The following is a 17,659-nucleotide window of genomic DNA, read 5'->3' on the forward strand; positions in this document are numbered from 1 at the left end:
TAAAATTACATATTTGAATATTGAGAGAAAATATTATTGGTTACTTAATAAAATTAAATGTGTTAGAAACTTATTAAAAACTCAATTTTTTTACTTTTTTAAAATCTGATCAATTTATTCAGCACTCGTTTCGATAATATGCTTCAAACACGCAACGTGCATGGTGATTTTTTTTATGGCTATAGAGAGCTCGAAAAATTTTCGCGCTAAAAGCACGCGATTCGCAATTCCGAAACTCGCGACAGAGCATCGAGCGAAGAAGGCGGAAAGAAGGTGAAGAAAGATGTGGTACCGTCGGGGGTGAATCGCGGGGGTGGCAGGAGATGGGGCAGAGGGTGGAGGGAAGGGGCGATAATTTGTTAGCGTGCGCGCACCCCCAAATGCGCGAAATCCCGTCGAAGTGCGGCTCGTGCGGCGCATTGTTTCCTTGTTTGCCAGGTGTTTCGAGCACCGCGGCCGAGTGGAGGCCGCGCCATTGTTGCGAGAGAAGTCGTGCAGCCGCTCTCTCTCGACAAAGCCGGCGATCCTAATGCTCTTTTATTGTGCATTGTGCGCGGCCGAAATCAAGGAACGGGGTGGCGTACACACGCGAGGCCGAGGGACGTGGCCGTACCGATTATACGGCCTGAGCACGTCGATGACGATGACGACGCCACCCCGACGACTTGGCGCCTATATATATTTGTCACTTTGCTTTTGTCAAACGCGAAGAAGAGCCTTGCTGAAGGATCTCGTAAGAATAGGATGCGTATACCATAAAGAATTGCGAAATACAACGAGGGCTCGGAATTGTTTTGAGATTCTTTTTTTATATATTTTTATTAGTTGAAGGTTCGAAAGCGACAAGACAGTGACGATAGCATCAGGATACAGAAGCAACGTGATAGTATGCACGTGCTATATGCACAATGAGACTTATGAGACTCTTGGATCTCCCTTCATATTCTATATTGTTCCAAAATTTACTTCTACTTTAATCAAATTTATTTATTTGTTTAAATAAAATTATTTATATTAATTTTAATTGCCGATATATAATATTATTTAGTGCGAGACTATGTTGATTGATTGATTTTGGTATTAGCTATCTTTTGCCTAAATATTGTTAAATGTTAATTTAATTTTAATAAGTAATTATAACAAAAGCATTGTTCTTACTAAAAAATTTTTTTAAATAAAGAAGCAGTTTTATTACAGTATAAAAATAAAAACTCAACTATATATATATCATACTTACTTGTATTATCTTCTTAATGCTCTTGATATATTCAAGTCAAGAATTCCAAAATAAGCAATGTCACATACAGCAAAAGTGTTATTTTTTCTTTGCTGGATATTTAAATAAAAATTTAAAAAATGCTCGATTTTTCTCGCGGAGAAATAATATAATTTTAAGCTCACAAAATAATAGTTTTTCTATTTCTAAGCTTAGAAGCAGGTTATTTCCAACAGAAAAGCTTTTGACTGTACTAAGCGTTGAAATTATCGTTATTGTAATTAATATCACCTAGAGTACTGAAGATATGTGTGTCACCGCTATATATTCTTTTTATTTTATACAATTACTTAATTTCTTCTTATCGTCAATCGCCGCAGTCTTGCGTAAAGTTGTATCTACACAGATCCTTTAAGAAGTCGTATGTAAAAACATCAGCGAGATAAATTTGCATGATTTTGTATAATTGATCATCAGCCGTATTAACAAATCTTTTGGGGAAGGGGGGGACCAAGGAATCGAATTGCCTTTAAAGCGGTATTGTCGTTATCATTTTTGACGCATACAGTGTCGAGTAACCATTAAACGAGTTAAATAATTTACTACTATTATTACATAAGTACATACAGTGTGTAAAATGTCGGCGTGATCGTTGTAATACGGTGGTTAGCGTATAGGAATACTCATCAACGTAAATCAGGCAAGTATATTAGCGGAGAATTTGCGATAAATCTTGATAACTGTGCACCTTGTATATAATATTGGATTAGACAGAAAAAATGTGGTGGCGCATATTATTTATAGCTTTTGAAGTAAAAAACTCTTGTTCAGCCTTCCTTTTACATTTCACTTTGCAGCTTCCATGAAAGCGCAATTTTCCTCATTAAAGACTTTGAGAATAATGTAAATTTAAGCCATCGAGAATAATCTTCTACATTAAATAGGGAAAGAAATGCAAAATATCATATGCTGGACGATACTGTCTGAAATTTTCAAGTCATACATCTTTTCCTATACAAATATTACTTAATTGTAAAGTTTTGATTATGACTTAGAATTACATTATTCTCTCAATATTATGTTTATTTTTACTTACAACAAAATAATTGATAATGTCGAAAAATTAGAGAGCAGGATTGTTTAGTTTGTATTTTTTCAGAACTTTTTTTTCCATAATTTGACTTTATATGCATCAAACAATACGCAATCTTTTCATACTCGAGTCAGTTTCGCGCACTAAATCATTAAAGGTACGACGCACATAAGGCAATAATCTCGTCTGTGTAAACATAATTCTACCACCCTTCGTATCTCTCACACACGAGAGCAATTTATCAGTAGCGTAACCGAATGGCGAATCTGAGGGGAGCTTGCAGAAGGATCGTCGACGATGTACGAATGCCTAATGCAAAGTAATTGATTCATGCTAGTTAAAAATGTATAAAAATCATGTTTTGATTACTCCCCAAAACGCACGCTATCAGTTTCTCTTCGCTCGAAGCTCCCAGATCCAACGGTTACGCACACGTGACTAGAATCGTTTCTTTTAAAACAAACAGAGTTAAACTGCACATTCACAAATTCTTGCAATGGCTATTAAATGAATTGAGTATATAAATAAATGCATAAAATAATATTTAACAATTAATCAATTAATATTATAATAATATAATAATTAATAAATATATTGAATTATGCTGATCTTTCTCTTTTTCTCTTTCAGCAAATCGACCCTAATACATCAATAATATTAGATATATACAGATTTGTTAGAACAATGACTAGTTTCTTTGTGGAATTGTGGTGTGTGTGTTTTGAAATTTCTTTATCAGAATGTCTAAACAAAAGATTAAAAATCGTTAATTTTCGGAGCGCATTTTAGCCTTTCTTTCAAAACGAATCAATCCATTTGATTTGGATTAAATCTGTCAGAAAATACAGGCATGCTGGAAATTAATGTAAGATAAAATACACGAGAATCTTTTGACGAAGAATCAGTTGGGCAAATACAGATTTTTAAAAGAATTTCGTGAATACGAGAGAAGCACAGCAAAAAATCGCTATGGACAACAATTTTTTCAGATATGTTTGAGCCGCACTCAAAGCTCTTTCTTCAATTTTGCTACGTTAAAATTGCTATAGCCAACTAGAGGAGAACCAAGTATCGTTGTAGCGCGGATTCCACCGTTTTTCACGATCCGCCGACGTTTTCCGAGTGTGCAATCAAAACCGTCCCTTTGTTCTCCTTCTCTCTCGTTCTCTCTTCTTCTTAGTCAAGTTCCAATTATCTAGTCCACATCAGAGTCACCGAATTCAGCGCGGGGTTTTAGCGACCCTGACTCTCGTCGTTCGCTCGACGGATCAATTGAAGAAATCGTCGCCGTCGAACGGGTCGCTCTCTCTCGCGAAGATATTCACCGACTCCGATTTCCGTATGTATTGATCGCCCCTGGCCGTCTTGTTATTGTTATTGTTATTCCCCGGACCGTATTTTCCTTGCCTGGAATTCTTCAGCGGCAACGTAGTGGCGCGATGGTCCGGCACATTGTCTTCCAACTCGGACTTGAAGACGAAGGCGTCGTCGTCGAACCTCAAGTCGCCGTTGAAAAAGGAATCGCGGCCACTATCCTCGGAGACGAAGCCGTCGATGGGCTGCTGCGGATCTTTCGTGTCACACGGCAGCTCCTCCGGCGTGGCCTTGAGCTCGGACGACAACCTCTGTCGGTCAGACGTGTCGCTGGATGCGCTCGCCGTGGGCGTGAGATCGTCCTCGAAGTAGCTCGACCGTTTATTGTACTCCCGGACGGGAATGTCTCGCCTAGGATGATCCTTGAGGCCTCTGAGACCGGACGAGGGACTCGCGGGCGGCAGTTCCCGCTTCGGATCAGCCGTGTCCGGTCGTACGCGCGTATCCACCGGTGCGAGCGATTCTACCGCGCCGCTCGGGCCGGCAGCTTCCATATGCTCGACGCTCTGCGCAAAATCGTCCTCGAACGGACTCTGCGTCTTTTGCACCTGTCGAGTCTTGTGCCTGGCTATTCGCTTGCGATGCATCGTCTCGCTCTTCGAGTCGGGACCCTCGGACCAGTACGGCCGCTCCACCCAGCTGTCGTACTCCTGATCGCTGCCCCAGTAGCTCTCGCGGCTCCTGGAGCGCTGAGAGGGTCGTAGGTACGGATCGGAGTCGTTGTCGCTGCACTCGGATCTGGAGGCGCCGAATTTGCGCGGATCCGCGTACACCAAATCGCTGTTACGCCCGTCGTTCGCGCTGTTGGGTCTCTTCGGCCAGTGTCTCTTCCTACCCGCCGGATTGTATCTGGGCGAGTCGTCGCCCGGACGCTCCGGGGCGTACTCCTCGTCCCAGGACGGATAGTCGTGAGGTCTCTCTCTGCTATCGCGATAATAATAGTACGCCTCTCTCATAGAATAATCGGCGTCCGGGGGTCCTCTTCTACCCCAGAATCTGTTATCTTCCTCCCATCGTCTTCTCTCGTACCGTCGTCTGCTCCACCGATCCTCCTCGTCGTAGCCCATGCTCTCTTGGCTGCTGCCGAAACGGTCCTCTTCGTTCCACAGCATCAGTTTCCGTTTACGCTCGTCGTCGTAGTACGAACCGTGAACGTCGTGGCTCCAGGTACACCGCTGCGGCGGGGGCGGCTTTGGCCGGCATTTCCAGTGCTCGTACTGATCCTCCTCGTCTTTGTAGGGCTGTACTTTTCGATGCGGATACCGTCGCGGACCGTCGTCCTCCCATTGGTTCTCCTCGTGCCAGGGCGACGGGTCGCGTGGCCGATGAACGCCGCCGCTCTTGGCCCACGGTGGTGCACCGCGCGATTTCCTGCCCATCCTGTCGCGGAAGCTGCGGTCCCGCTTGTCAGCGTCCTCGTAAAACGATCTGTCCTCGAAACCGGGCGCATCGAATCGCGGATGCCGAGAGCCGGACCAGTATCTGCCGTCCCCTCGTGCCCTGCCGTTGCTCTCCTCGCTCTCCTCCTCGTCCTTCCATTCGTTGTCGCTGTCCCCCGAGTGTCGGTAACCGCCGCTTCCCTTGAACGGGACCTCTCTGTGGAAATCTTTGCCGTCCGGCGACCATGGCGAAGTGCCGCCTATCGATCGCTGCCCCTCGCACGAAGATCTGTCGGACGAGCCGAAGATACCCGTGTCGAACTTGGCCCAATTGCTGTCCTCCTTGCTGTCGTCCTTGTCCGACCGCGTCGTCTCCGCGAACGGGCAGAACATATCTTCAAAGCCCGAGGACGAAGCGAGTGACTTGGTCTCCTTGGCGCGATGCATGTCGGTGTTCAGCATCTTGATCTCTTCAAAGATGTCCATCGCCACGGCTTTCAGATCTTCTGAATCCTTCTTAACCGCGATATTCGGACTCGATGGTGGCGGCAAGTTATCGGAGAACAAATTCAGCAATTCCACCTCAGCGAGACTTCTCGATTGCTGAATCTGTTGTTGAGATTGCACCACCGGTGACGCTCGGGCGGAGCTCGCCATCTCCTCGTCGTCTTTCTTAATCGGTACCGGCTCCGGCTCGCCGATGATCTCCCGCAGAGCGGCGTATCTGTCGCTTGACGTCGAGATCGAAGATTTCACTTCCGTCGAGGATCTTTCGGCCACGGATGAGCCATTCGTTTCGTCGTTGAGAATGTCAGAGCCAACCTTGTCGGACGAGGTGCCATTGGCGTCGCTTCCTCTCTCGGAGTTCTCCCCTCTCTCCTCCGCCTCCATGATAGTCTGCGTCTTCTCCGTGTCGTCCTCGATGTCTATCTCCGTTTGCTGGACCGTGGACGAATCGGATGTGACATCCGCATCTGTCATTGCGTCACTTTCCTTCTCGATTTCTTTGTCCCCGACTTCCACCGACTTTTCCTCCGTTAAATTCGCGATAGAGCTAGTCATCGTTTCGTCCAGCTTCGCAGACCCTTCTTTCAAATTTTCGCTCTTGACGGGTAGCTTGACAGTTAGATTCACCAACGAAGTTATAGAATTCGAAGTGCTCTCGCTGGTCTGCGCTTCCGGCTGTATCTTCGTTTCGTCGGAAGCTTGTCCGTTTTCGTTAAGCGCTTCTTCCTCCCCAATTGCTTCTTCGACCGTTGTTTCCTCTTTTTGTCCCATCTGTTCCATCTCCAGCAATTCTCGAAAAACTGCGTATTTATCATATGTAGGATCCGGTTTTGTTTCCGATTCGTAATTAGTTTTGAAATACTCCGATACAAAGGAGCTCGAAGTCGATCCTATCGTCGCTTTTGACGCCAACGACGACAGCGACGAGATCGCAGATTTTGACACCGTTTGCTCCTTCGTCGTTGTCGATGTTGTTGGCGAAACGATAGTTTCCTCTACGTTGCCGACGGTGGTTTCCTTCGTCGATAGAGTCGCCAAACATTGCGTGAGCTGCGTCAAAGTCAGACTTGTCAACTGCTGGACGGTCATGCCGAGGCTGGAGGCCAACTCATCCAAATTCGTCCACGACGACGTCAGTTGACTGAGCGTAATGTCGAGCGGCGGTTTCGTCTTTTTCGAGTCTGTGACCGGGACGGTGCTGCTGCTGGTAAAGGGCACGGACGACAACGACGTCGCGGATGATATCATCGTGCTGAAAGAATCCTCGAAGGCGGAGACAGTGGTCGTCGTAAAGTCCGATTTGTCGGATATCTGCGGAGGCGGACTGAAATTATCGTCGAACTGATGACTCTTGGTGTCTCTCGGCGGGCTTTTGTTTTTATCCCTAATGACCTTGGTGGGTGACGGTGAAGCCTCACGCTGTGGAAAGTCGTACTGGAAATGTCCCTCCGTGTGTGGCGGTCTAGGCGGTGGTCTCGCGCCCCCTCGAGCCCCCTGCTTCTTCGGCGGTAAAGGCGGCGGGTTGATGAGAATGCTTCCCGCACCTCTGGGCGGTGGTTCCGGCACGAGATCTAATTCCGCGCTCGAGCTAGAGAGACGCGAGTTCGCGTCCGACGAGCAAGACCGTAACGGCGATGCCGGTGACTCGTTCGTTATCGAGAAATCCACCGGAAACTGCTTGTTGGACTCCACAGACTGCGCCTTTCCGGCCGGCAAGTCGATGTCGAAGTCCCTCTTCCGTACTGATTGAAGATATTTCTTCGGACTCGGTAGCTTCACCAACCCCTGCGTCGACTCCGTCGAATCTCTGTCCATGCTGCGAAGGATCGTGCTTTTTCCCGAGGCGGTACTCGCTGCTTTCGGTAACGTCGTCTCCTCCGGCGGCAAAGACACCGAGAGAGGCTGATGATGGATCGACCGAGAGACCGTCTCTTTCTTCGGCGGCGAGTCGATTGTTTGCTGGCCGGACTGGCTCGCCTCGTTCTCGTCGAATCGATCGAAGTTGGCGAAGTTGCTGTCCTCGCTGTCCCTCGACGATAGCTCGTTCTGCGTTTTCGTCGACTCCGCGCAATCCGTGCTGGTCGTGATATTGAAATTTGTCGGAAAGCTATCGGTGGAATTTGTGGATACCAGATCTTTGAGGACTTTCTTCGGTGGATTCTTCAGGTGCTGGAAGAAATCTTTCTTGTCCACGTAAGGCTTGATCAGACCGGTCCCCAGGGGATCCAGTTCCGTGAACACGTCGATCTGCGGGCTCTTCGTCTGAGTATTGCGAGGGGTAGTCTCCGTCGAGCTCTGTAGCACGATACGCGTCGTGTGAAATTTTAAAAACGTATTCGCTAAAAAATATAATTAGGATCATACGTAAGTTGACTCTTACGTCCTCCTGGTCCTTCTTCGTCGCCGAATTCTTACTCAGGTTCGTGATCTCCTCGTTGAAGAGATTCTCGGCCTCCTTGTCGAACCAATGAATCGTATTTTGTGGTGGTGGTGTTTTACTAACTAACGTTGTCGCCGGACTGGAAGTGGTCGATGCGGGCGGTGCTGGTACAGTATGCTGCCGCTCTAAATGTCCCCTCTTCGTCGAGGAGGGTGGCGGTGGTAAAATCGGACGAACCGTATCCTGCAGCTGCAACAGGTACAGGAAAATAAAACGTATAATATTGATAAGAAGTGTCGCCTCTTATTCGCTTTATGAATTATCATGATTGTAATGATTATACGTATCTGCAATTTATTTCTGATATATTCGATCGTGAAAATAAAGTTTCTCCGAGAAGCCGATATTAAGATCGCAATAATTATAATTATTGCAGTTTTATTTCTAGCGTATTAAATGAAGAGGATATTCGCAAAGTCGCAATACTAATCGCACCTTCATGTTCGCGAAAGAATCACCGAACGGATCGGTCTCGAATAGATCGTCGGTAGACGGTACGGGATTTTCCGGCGTAATTTTGTCCATCTGATGAATGCCCTGTTGCAGCGAATTCAGCTCGAACTGCAGATCTAGCAAATCCGCAATCACACCACTCTGTGTCTCGTTCTTGCGATCGGCGGTTTTGTCGACCTCGCAGTTACTCGTGCGAATTCGATGAAACGATGACTCGGTGCCCGCTGCGCCCTGTGACAAATTATCGTAACGCGTCTGACCTCTGATAATTACGTCTTACTATTATCAATACTATTTCTCTTAGAGCCGATTTCACCAACGTCAATTAACTCGTACTCTCTGTCTCGTTCAACATTCTTTATTTCTTTCTAAATTATTATAATGTAATGAGATGAGTGTAACATAAATAGCGACAAACATTTACACATTAATTATGATTAGGGCAAAGTAAGTATTGTGTGGGAAAATTCTTTTTAAACTAATCATGATGTTTTTAAATTAGATCTATTTAGAAGGAGATGAAGAATTAGTTAAACGTTAGCTAACTTTAAACCATTTAAACAAACGTATCTGTGAATGTAATGATACTTCAAGCGCACTATGAGGGAAATGAAGACGCAGTTAAAAATACGAGTAAGAAGACTCGTTTGAGAAAACAATTTAGCCGATATATTTTGACTGCAGCAATTATTTCGAAGTATTGATGGGACTCACCTTGGTGTCGGGTGCCGACTCAACGAAAATACCGCCGGTGTGGAATTTAATCGCATTAATGGCATTCTGCTCTATGTGCTGTTTCGCCAGTTCGATCTCCTTCTTCTTCAGCTCGAACACTACTTGGAACAAGTCCCGCATCGCTATCACCACCTGTTAAACAAAACGTTCTCTTTGTGTCATTTGCGGTATGCCAAACTTTTACCGCGGACGTAAACTCGTTTACATTTCGCATATTCGAAGTCAGACGTATTTGGAGAATTTTTCTTATTTGAGAATATTTGTCGCCCTTTTCTCGAGAAACTCAATCTTAAAAATAACAACAAGACTTTTTTTGTTAATAAATTTTGTCATTTGTTTTAGTTTTATTTTTTAAACAAATTTTTGTTAGACACGCGCATGACAGTCTCTTATGTTACAAGAAACAAGAGAAGGGTATTTTTCTTTTATTTTAACTTAAGACTAAATTGGAGCCTCGAGAATTCCCGACAGAGATCTGAATTAACTTCTTTTTCTTCCGGACTGAAAAATATCGAAGAAATAGGAAGCGCTACCCACGCCCGTTGACCGTAATTTCCGAAACCTTTCTTCGATCGTTTGTTCCGTTCTCACCCTTCCCTCCTGCCCCTCCGCGTGCTATCAGCGCGAGAACCCTCTGTTTGCCGCGACTCCATGCCGGTTAAAACCTCCAGCGGCGCGTCAAACACGACCGCCGCCGAATATACGGGTGAGGATTACCGCCCAGAGCCGTTTACAGGAGGCGAGCGCAGAAATTAAACTTGGAAATTGAATGAAGGCGTAAGGTTGTTGAATTAATTTGCCACCTGTCGCGCGAGCTTCCCCGAGCTGATTTCATTTTCGCGACGATAATCGTCGCTATTGAATTGCGCGAGTTAAGGGCCCGGCAATTGTGCCAGCGTGCGCGCGCGCTCGCTCGTGCGATCGAGAGCGAAAGTCTCTGCGCTTCGTGGCAGAGTTAAACATATTTCTCTTGATTTAACGCAGCCGATTAGTCGTCATGAACTTCTGTTTGCTACTATTGCGTCTTGCGGAAAATTACTCCCGACCGCAATGTATTATGCGAATAATACGGTAATAGGGCTCAGCGGAACTGTTACGAACTTATTTTGCTCGATGAGACAAGCGAGAATAAACGCATTATATATAGCGGAGAACATTTAAGCAGAGATTCAGATAAGCATCCGTGAATATTTCTAATGAATTCGATTAGAAAGATCTTATTTGCAATTAAATGTGACACAATTAAATTCAATGTGAGGTAATGCCAAAATATTATACGCCGTTGCCCTCGCTTATCTAATTTATTATCGTTAAAATTCATTATTGAAATTAAATTTTCTGTTATCTCTAGGATAACATTTTTTATGGTTGTTCCGCTTCTAGCCGATTACAATTAAGTACAATGTTACTTGCGTGTGACTTTCGATTTTCTTCGACACAGAAAAAGGAAACGTTCAAAGGGGCGTTTGCTCGATGGTTAAACCGCGCGGTGCTTGAGCACAAAAGTGGGATATACTGACGGATTTGAATATCAAGAAGTTGCTCGTCGATCCCTTTGAACGGCATATACGAAGCGAGCCGTGGATAATCCGGCAACAATCTCCCGCGGCGAGGAGGACGCAACGGAGGAACGGGGCGAGGCTGAACGCGGAGCCGTGTAATGCAATTATTTACATACGCATCCGGGATTACGGTCGCCCGGGGTCGATATTGCTTCTCGGATCGGGCAAATATCATTCTAGGCTCTCTCCCCGCTCACCCCCCCTTGGCTACCCTCCCCGATATACGCGGCCGGCTACTCGTTCCCGATAATTGACACACTTTAACCGCGTTTGGCGGCAGGAACGCAGGAACGCAAAATCGTAATCGCTCGTGCGTGTGTTCCCCGATAACTCTCGAGCTGCCGAAATCAATTCGATGCCCCTCGCCGTGCGTCTTGCGCATCCTGATTAGATTTTCGCGTATTTGCCGGGGGCGCGCGATACGAGATCCCTCAAAATTGACATTCGAGTGTGCGTTACTCGTAAAGATACAAGAACTCGTCGTAAATTATATTATTTCACGGATTTTCGCTTTACATTAGACGAGAGGGAAATTCTTCTCTCTCTCTCTCTCTCTCTCTCTCTCTCTCTCTCTCTCTCTCTCTCTTCTGTGCGACGTCGCGCGAAGAGACGACCGTTTGAAGCGAAAATGGGAGGAAAACTTACCTGACTCGCCGCCTTATCGGTCTTAATGCCGAAGAATCGATGTCCGGTATCCGGTGACCCAAAAATATATCCGAAGGCTCTCGAGTCGCTCATATCTTGAGCAATAAATGATATTTTATGCACCGGATGATGATACAGACAGTCCTGCGAAAGAATGTAATAAATTATAGTATAAATCGATCCGCGATATGTCCGCGATATCTTTGTGAATAATTTCGCTACTCACCCCCGTCTTTTCGTCCCTTAAACGAAGCCCGTCTATGCTGACTTGAACGGCGATTCGTTGCTTGTGCTCACCGGCGGCGCGAATCGCCATCTTCAGGTCAGCCAAGGCCGCCTGGCACATCCGGTCACCGCGCGCTTCCGACACCTCCAGAATACCGATCAGCTTCGCCTTAAACGATACGCCCTCCCCAAGAAAGCGGGTTGGGTCATTCTTGACTGAAAGCAAAATACGCAGAATCATTTTATCGCTCTGTCAATTAGAGAAACGAATGGAAATAATCTCAGACGCGTTTGCAATTTCATGATTAATATAGTTCAAAGCGATCTATTTCAATTGCAGTCAAGTTTCTTCTTTTTTCTCATAAACGCTGGATGTATGTGTAATTAAGATTGCAGGGTTTAAACAAATCAGTTTATATTTGTCTTCAATTTAGTCTGCTAAAATAAATTGACACATCTACATATACATATTTTTTTTGCGCAGAATAACATACGTCTGAGATTTCTTCGCTTCATTAGAAAGCATTGCCACATTGCAAGAGAATCAAGATATAGTTATTGCGTAGAGCAATTGGAAGATTTATCAAAAATCTAATATGGAAGGTATCGTGGAGCTTCAATGGGGAGTACGACAACGAGTTTAAGGTCGTTCCCCGCGAACAGTTTTCAATCCATTCCGCACGTGAATGGTGAACCGTCGCGGAAGTAACGCGAAAATACGAAAGCCCACCAGCACGGGGAGCGCTCATTGTAACGCGCCGCGACGCGACGTGCGGGCCCCGCTCAGTCTCGCGTGAAGGAGACTCGCTCGGCGCCCGGCAGATCAAATTATCGTATTTGGAGCCGCGGGGGGGGGGGGGTCTCGAGAAGCGATCCCGACGGCGATAGGTCCGAACGCATTAAACCGACATCGATCGCTCGTACAATCAATTTGACCGACACGACTATAAAATGAGAGAACTCGAGTGCCCGCTGAGAACGATCTCCCGGTCGGTGAGGACCGAAGTTAAAATTAATGGCTCGGAAACCGATAATTGGGCCGATATACCTATTCGTAACCGCGATGATAATACGTGTAATTTTGTTACATCCGCTTCTGGGGGAAACGAAAGTGCGAATATTGCTTCCGTTGTGTCAAAGTACCTAATAACATTTGGCAAATGGACTAATTTGCCGGAGATAAATATTTGAAACAGAGCGGGACGCCAGTTGCATTTTGGCTCCTCGTTATAACTTCGTGGCTTTGGTGTAATTAACAAAAGTGCAATTATGTAGTTCAAAGTTATAATGAATGTAACTAATTCATGTAGCTTCGAATTACGTAAATATCAGTGAACGTATATAACTATTATATGCATTATTGTCCGGGAATAATCGTATTAGCTTTACTGCGCGAAATAGTTGACTTTACTCAGCGAGGGTGTGCAAACAAAAGGGCACGATAAATCTGTCGGAAAACTAAATAATATATAGAAAGAGCGTAAAAAAAAGACGAGAGGTATCGCGATTCTCTCTCTCTCTTTCTCTCTCTCTGTCTCTCAGCAGGCTTCTCGCTGCCCCTGCGATTTTAATGACCGAACGCTGCTGTAGCGTTTGTTCGAAGGCACTCGTAGGCTTCGAGTGGAGAACGCCAACTGTCGGCACTCGAAGAGCGTACACGTCCGATATACTAATCCAACTTTTCATCGAGGCTCCTTCTTCTTTCTTTCTCCTTGCTTTCCGCGCCAGATGCGCCCTGCGTGCCATTCGACCCCGTGTATCCCGCACCTCCGTCCCGCAACAATAATTATTATTGCGGTCCACGAGATGAAGCGCAGATCGACGTGACGCTCTGGCACGTCCAACTGTAAATTCACCTTATCATTAGGAAATTTTTACAAGGCAACAATCTTTTCCCTTGCTATTTTTCTTGAGAAAAGGCTGGTCCCGAGAACATCAAATTTAATAGAAGAAATTGAAGGAAGAACTGAAACTTTATCGGATTTCTCCCGATCTCTATCAGTTTCTGAAGTCAAGCTAATGTACATTCTGTAAATTGTGTATGTGTACTGCGCGATAAGACACGCGACAATATATATAGCAACCAAATGTATCGGAAAACTTGGTGTATCGTCGTGAAAATATTTTTATCGCGACGAGACCACTCTTGACATTTTCGCAAAAAAAGCTCGGATCGAAGAAGCCCGGCTCGTTCAAACTTGACCCGTTTATTTACGGATATCCTGTATTATGTACTCGAGAGAAAGAAGATCGTGATTGTTGCAACAAAAAAATAGCGACTCATGACTGACTTATGTAACATCAACAGCGAATCAGCTGTGCAATTAAGGAACAAACATCAGGAAGAATGATAAATTACTGTCATGTGACTCATCAAGAAATTGTCTATCTGTACGAAGTGTATTTGCCTATGTAATAACTTGCAGTCTTGCAATTCATTTAGTGACATCTTGCCATTTTCAGCCTCCTTCATATTCCACAGGCGTAATTCGAAAACCATCGACCGCTTAGGTTTAAATATATTATGAGAGAACGCGCGCCGATGTATACAGCGTTGACAGATCAGCGTGCGTTCGCCATAAACTTCATTAGAATATTTTCCAGCTTATTTCCATAACGAGATCATCCTATTCCCCCGCGGCATTCTTTTACGATTTGAATTACGCCAATTAATCGAATAAGGGGATAAGCGCGTTTTCGCGCTGTCTTCTAAAAAGTCAGTCCAGTAGTAATCTCGAGCACGGAACAGCCGTCGACATCTGTCAGCGGGGCGAACGACCGGTGGTGAGTCTGTCGGTCGGTAAACGCGCGAACGCGAGGGGCGAGGGGCTACTTCCGGTCTTCGCGAGCGAATTCGCGAATTCGTTTTCTCGCATCATCTCTTGCGTCGCGAGACGCGTGTCAGTCGTGTCGAACAGCGTAGCCGAATCGCGGAATCGCGCGAAGCGTATAATGCCTCACGAATACGCGAGCACGAGGAAGCCATATTACGGGGCGCCTCTAACTACCCCTAACGGATCTACAGGGTGGCACCAGAAGCACCCGTCGACTCGCCATCGGGAACGACCGCCGGAACGACACGTAAACTCGTCGAAATCATGAGCGATTTACAGAAAAAACGTGGGGCACGCGCTGCGCACATACCGAGTCGGAGAGGCGAAAATATCCGCCATCTACTCACACTTGCACGGACTGTTTTTTTTCCGTAAGGTCTGCATCGGTGGTCCCGCGTAGACGACGGCGAGAGAGAGAGTCCCCGATGAACGGCACGAAGGGGACGACGAGAATTTTCTCTCTATCTTTCTCCCCGTCCCGTCTCTCACCCGCCCCCTTCTCCCGCGGAGCCGGTCACCCTGCCTTCAAGGCGCACCCTCGTACGTCGGCACGGTCGGGGACACGATACTCAGCACGGACACATGTCGTAGCACGTCGGTCTCTCCCTCTGTCTCTCTCCTTCTTCCTGTTCCCTCCGTGTCCGCGCACCCCCTAGTCTTTCTCCCCCTCTTGTTCTCTCTCTCTCTCTCTTTCTCTCTCTCTCTCTCACTCCGTTCTACCGTCCCTCTCTCGCACTATTACCCCCGGCCGGCGTCTCACCCTCCGCCGCTTCCGTGCCGTGTATTTTCCGTGCGTCGAGAGTCGAGAGGAACGAGAGCGGCCGAGCGAGAGACGGGCGGCGCGTGTATCACGCGTGCTCGCGTAAGCGTCGCAGTGCACGCACACCGCCTACACGCATCACCTAAAAACGCGCGACGCACCGCACAGCGCACGGCGAGACGGCAAGGGACGGGACGACCAGCAGCAGGATCGCGAGGATCCGCTCCGCGCGCCGCTGCCTGGCACCGGGTACACGGTTCCACGCGCGCGGCGGCGAGCGCGTGTATCCGCGCGCGCGACGTAAAAACGCGGAGGAAGTGACAGCTGCCGCCACCGCCACTGCCACCGCCACCGCCACCGCCGCCACCGCCGCCGCCGCCACCGCCGCCACCGCCGCCGCCACCGCCGCCACCGCCGCCGCCGTCGCCATTACCGCCAGCACGGGCGCCCATGCTAGCCGCTTTTATTGATCAATAATATACGCCTGCCTGCTGCATGTCTGTCTGCCTTGCCTATAGTACTCGGCACCGTCGCTCCGGGCCGCTTCCGCTCGCTCGCGTTGACCATCGGCGACGTCCTAACACCTGGAGAACGGAGAACGAAGCTCCATAAATGAGACCAAACGTTCTTCCAAATGATTTTATTGTTTCTCGAGTAAAATCCGAGATGATTCGAGCCGTCTTTCTTACCCCTTTAAACAGAGACGTGGCAGTGAAGTGAAATCACGACTGTAATTTGCAAATTTTGATTACATTCGCGAGAAGGAAACATTTTGGAACGTTCTCGTAAGTCGAAGTCATAAATTTGATAATTTGTAACCTATATATTCTTTTTCAAGAATATATCTAATTGATATTTAGCTGAACTGAGATAAGGAAGCGAGGAAATATGAGGAAAAACACATCTGCAGATATTCTGTCGTTGGGGTGCGAAGTTTGGTTTATATATATATATATATATATATATATATATATATATATAAAACAGTAAAATATTTTATATATATAACAGCACACGATTGCGATTTTAATCTTGATTTATTTCTTAGAACATTTGCAATTTGTACTGTGATTACTTATTGTACGAGTTACTTCCGTCACATAAACGCGGGTATCGTCCGAACCGGATGATCTTCCCGCCGACTTTCGCTTTCTCGACTTTCGCACTATTCACGTGTCATTTGTCATTTTGAGTGTCACATTGGTACTTAAATAATTTATTTCACTTATTTATATATATATATCTCTTTTTTTCTTGCGTAAGGTCCTTTTAATGATAAAACATTTCCAAAGAGGAGAGTATAATGCATCTTTTATACAAGAAATTCCTGAAATAGTAGAAATATAGTTTAAAATTAAATTTTGAATAAATTATTAATTCTCAAATTTTATAATAGATTGGAAATATAAGATAAGATATATGTATATATAAAAATAAAATATAAAATCTTTGCAAATAAATTTAAATATGCAAAATTCTTAATTCTTACAATTAGTTGCAGACGTTAGTTGTATACTCATCTCTAACAGCATGAAAAGTTCAAAGACTAATAAACGAATAAACAAGAAATGTCAAATTTAAAAATATAATAGTTTAATAAATCCTAAATATACGTGGGACGTAAACTTTAACAAATTTTTTATTATTTTAAATTTACAAATGTTTAATCAATGATATAATGATTTTATTTTTAACGTATACATTTTACACTTTTAATTTTTCTTTCTAAATAATATATCCTATAAAACTCTGAACAGCGTGAAATGCTAACCTTGTGTCGATAATATAGCGAGCCGTGATAAAAATATTCGTTTATCAGCTGTGTAATTTGCAACTGCAAAAGAGCTTGTACGTGATAAATTTTATAACGTTATGAAAATTATTTAAGAGATGCAATTATAATATTGTTATTCTAACGCGACATTGCGTACAAAAATAAGAATTGCACATTTGCGTGATATTCTTGTACTTAATTATTAAGCCAATATTCGCTCATTTTTATAGATTACATATAAATGAAGGTAATCAAAATGGACGAGAGACGGAATCATGTGTTCGGTAATTCCGAAAATCCTCGTAATCTTGGGAGTTCAAAGAAATTGTTTTACTAAACAAAACGTTTGGTGTGTAGAAGTAAATTTTTTAACATACTTTTACATTTCAATTTCTCGTAACGCATAGAAAGAATAGAAAGAATATTTTACGTCACTCGACCGAATGAAAATAGGAACGTTCAATTTCTTTGAGCTTGAAAGTTTAGTAAAAAAATTTTTTCTTTTATACGAAGTCCGTAGAACGCTTTCGCGTTCGCTCTTGAACGGTAAGAGTCGATTGGTAAGAACTCGGCGCGTTTAAATTTTAAATGGAAGCGCGAGAGGAAAATTGGCGCGTGCCGGGCACGAGCCGTGAGCCGCGAGGCACGCGATTGCAATGGCG

At 45.2% G+C, this 17,659-nt stretch overlaps 1 protein-coding gene across 2 annotated transcripts; it reads right to left on the reverse strand.

Moving 5' to 3' along the window:
- Positions 1-1,522: 1,522 nt before the first annotated feature.
- Positions 1,523-15,223, reverse strand: Dab (DAB adaptor protein). Of its 2 annotated transcripts, XM_077425265.1 has the most exons (7): positions 14,811-15,223; positions 11,631-11,845; positions 11,405-11,548; positions 9,177-9,329; positions 8,445-8,693; positions 7,950-8,198; positions 1,523-7,864 (listed from the first exon to the last, which is right to left on the reverse strand). In XM_077425265.1, exons 1-7 carry the CDS (start codon positions 14,845-14,847, stop codon positions 3,578-3,580), a joined length of 5,334 nt encoding a protein of 1,777 aa, XP_077281391.1. In that variant the 5' UTR covers positions 14,848-15,223; the 3' UTR covers positions 1,523-3,577. The 2 variants fall into 2 exon arrangements, with proteins under 2 accessions (XP_077281391.1, XP_077281392.1); XM_077425266.1 differs by lacking the exon at positions 8,445-8,693.
- Between the last annotated feature and the right edge of the window lie 2,436 nt (positions 15,224-17,659).

The sequence above is a fragment of the Temnothorax americanus genome, unplaced genomic scaffold (assembly GCF_048541705.1).
Source record: "Temnothorax americanus isolate GAGA-0224 unplaced genomic scaffold, ASM4854170v1 Scaffold9, whole genome shotgun sequence".
NCBI lineage: Eukaryota > Metazoa > Arthropoda > Insecta > Hymenoptera > Formicidae > Temnothorax > Temnothorax americanus.

What these genes read in the sequence shown, in the direction of transcription:
- Dab (XM_077425265.1), bottom strand. Translation starts at nt 14,847, where the DNA reads ATGCAGACCTTACGGAAAAAAAACAGTCCGTGCAAGT. An exon ending in AAAAAACAGTCCGTGCAAGT is followed by an intron (nt 11,846 to 14,810) that starts GTGAGTAGATGG and finishes TTTTGCTTTCAG; the next exon opens with TCAAGAATGACCCAACCCGC. An exon ending in ATTCTTTCGCGAACATGAAG is followed by an intron (nt 8,199 to 8,444) that starts GTGCGATTAGTA and finishes TACCTGTTGCAG; the next exon opens with CTGCAGGATACGGTTCGTCC.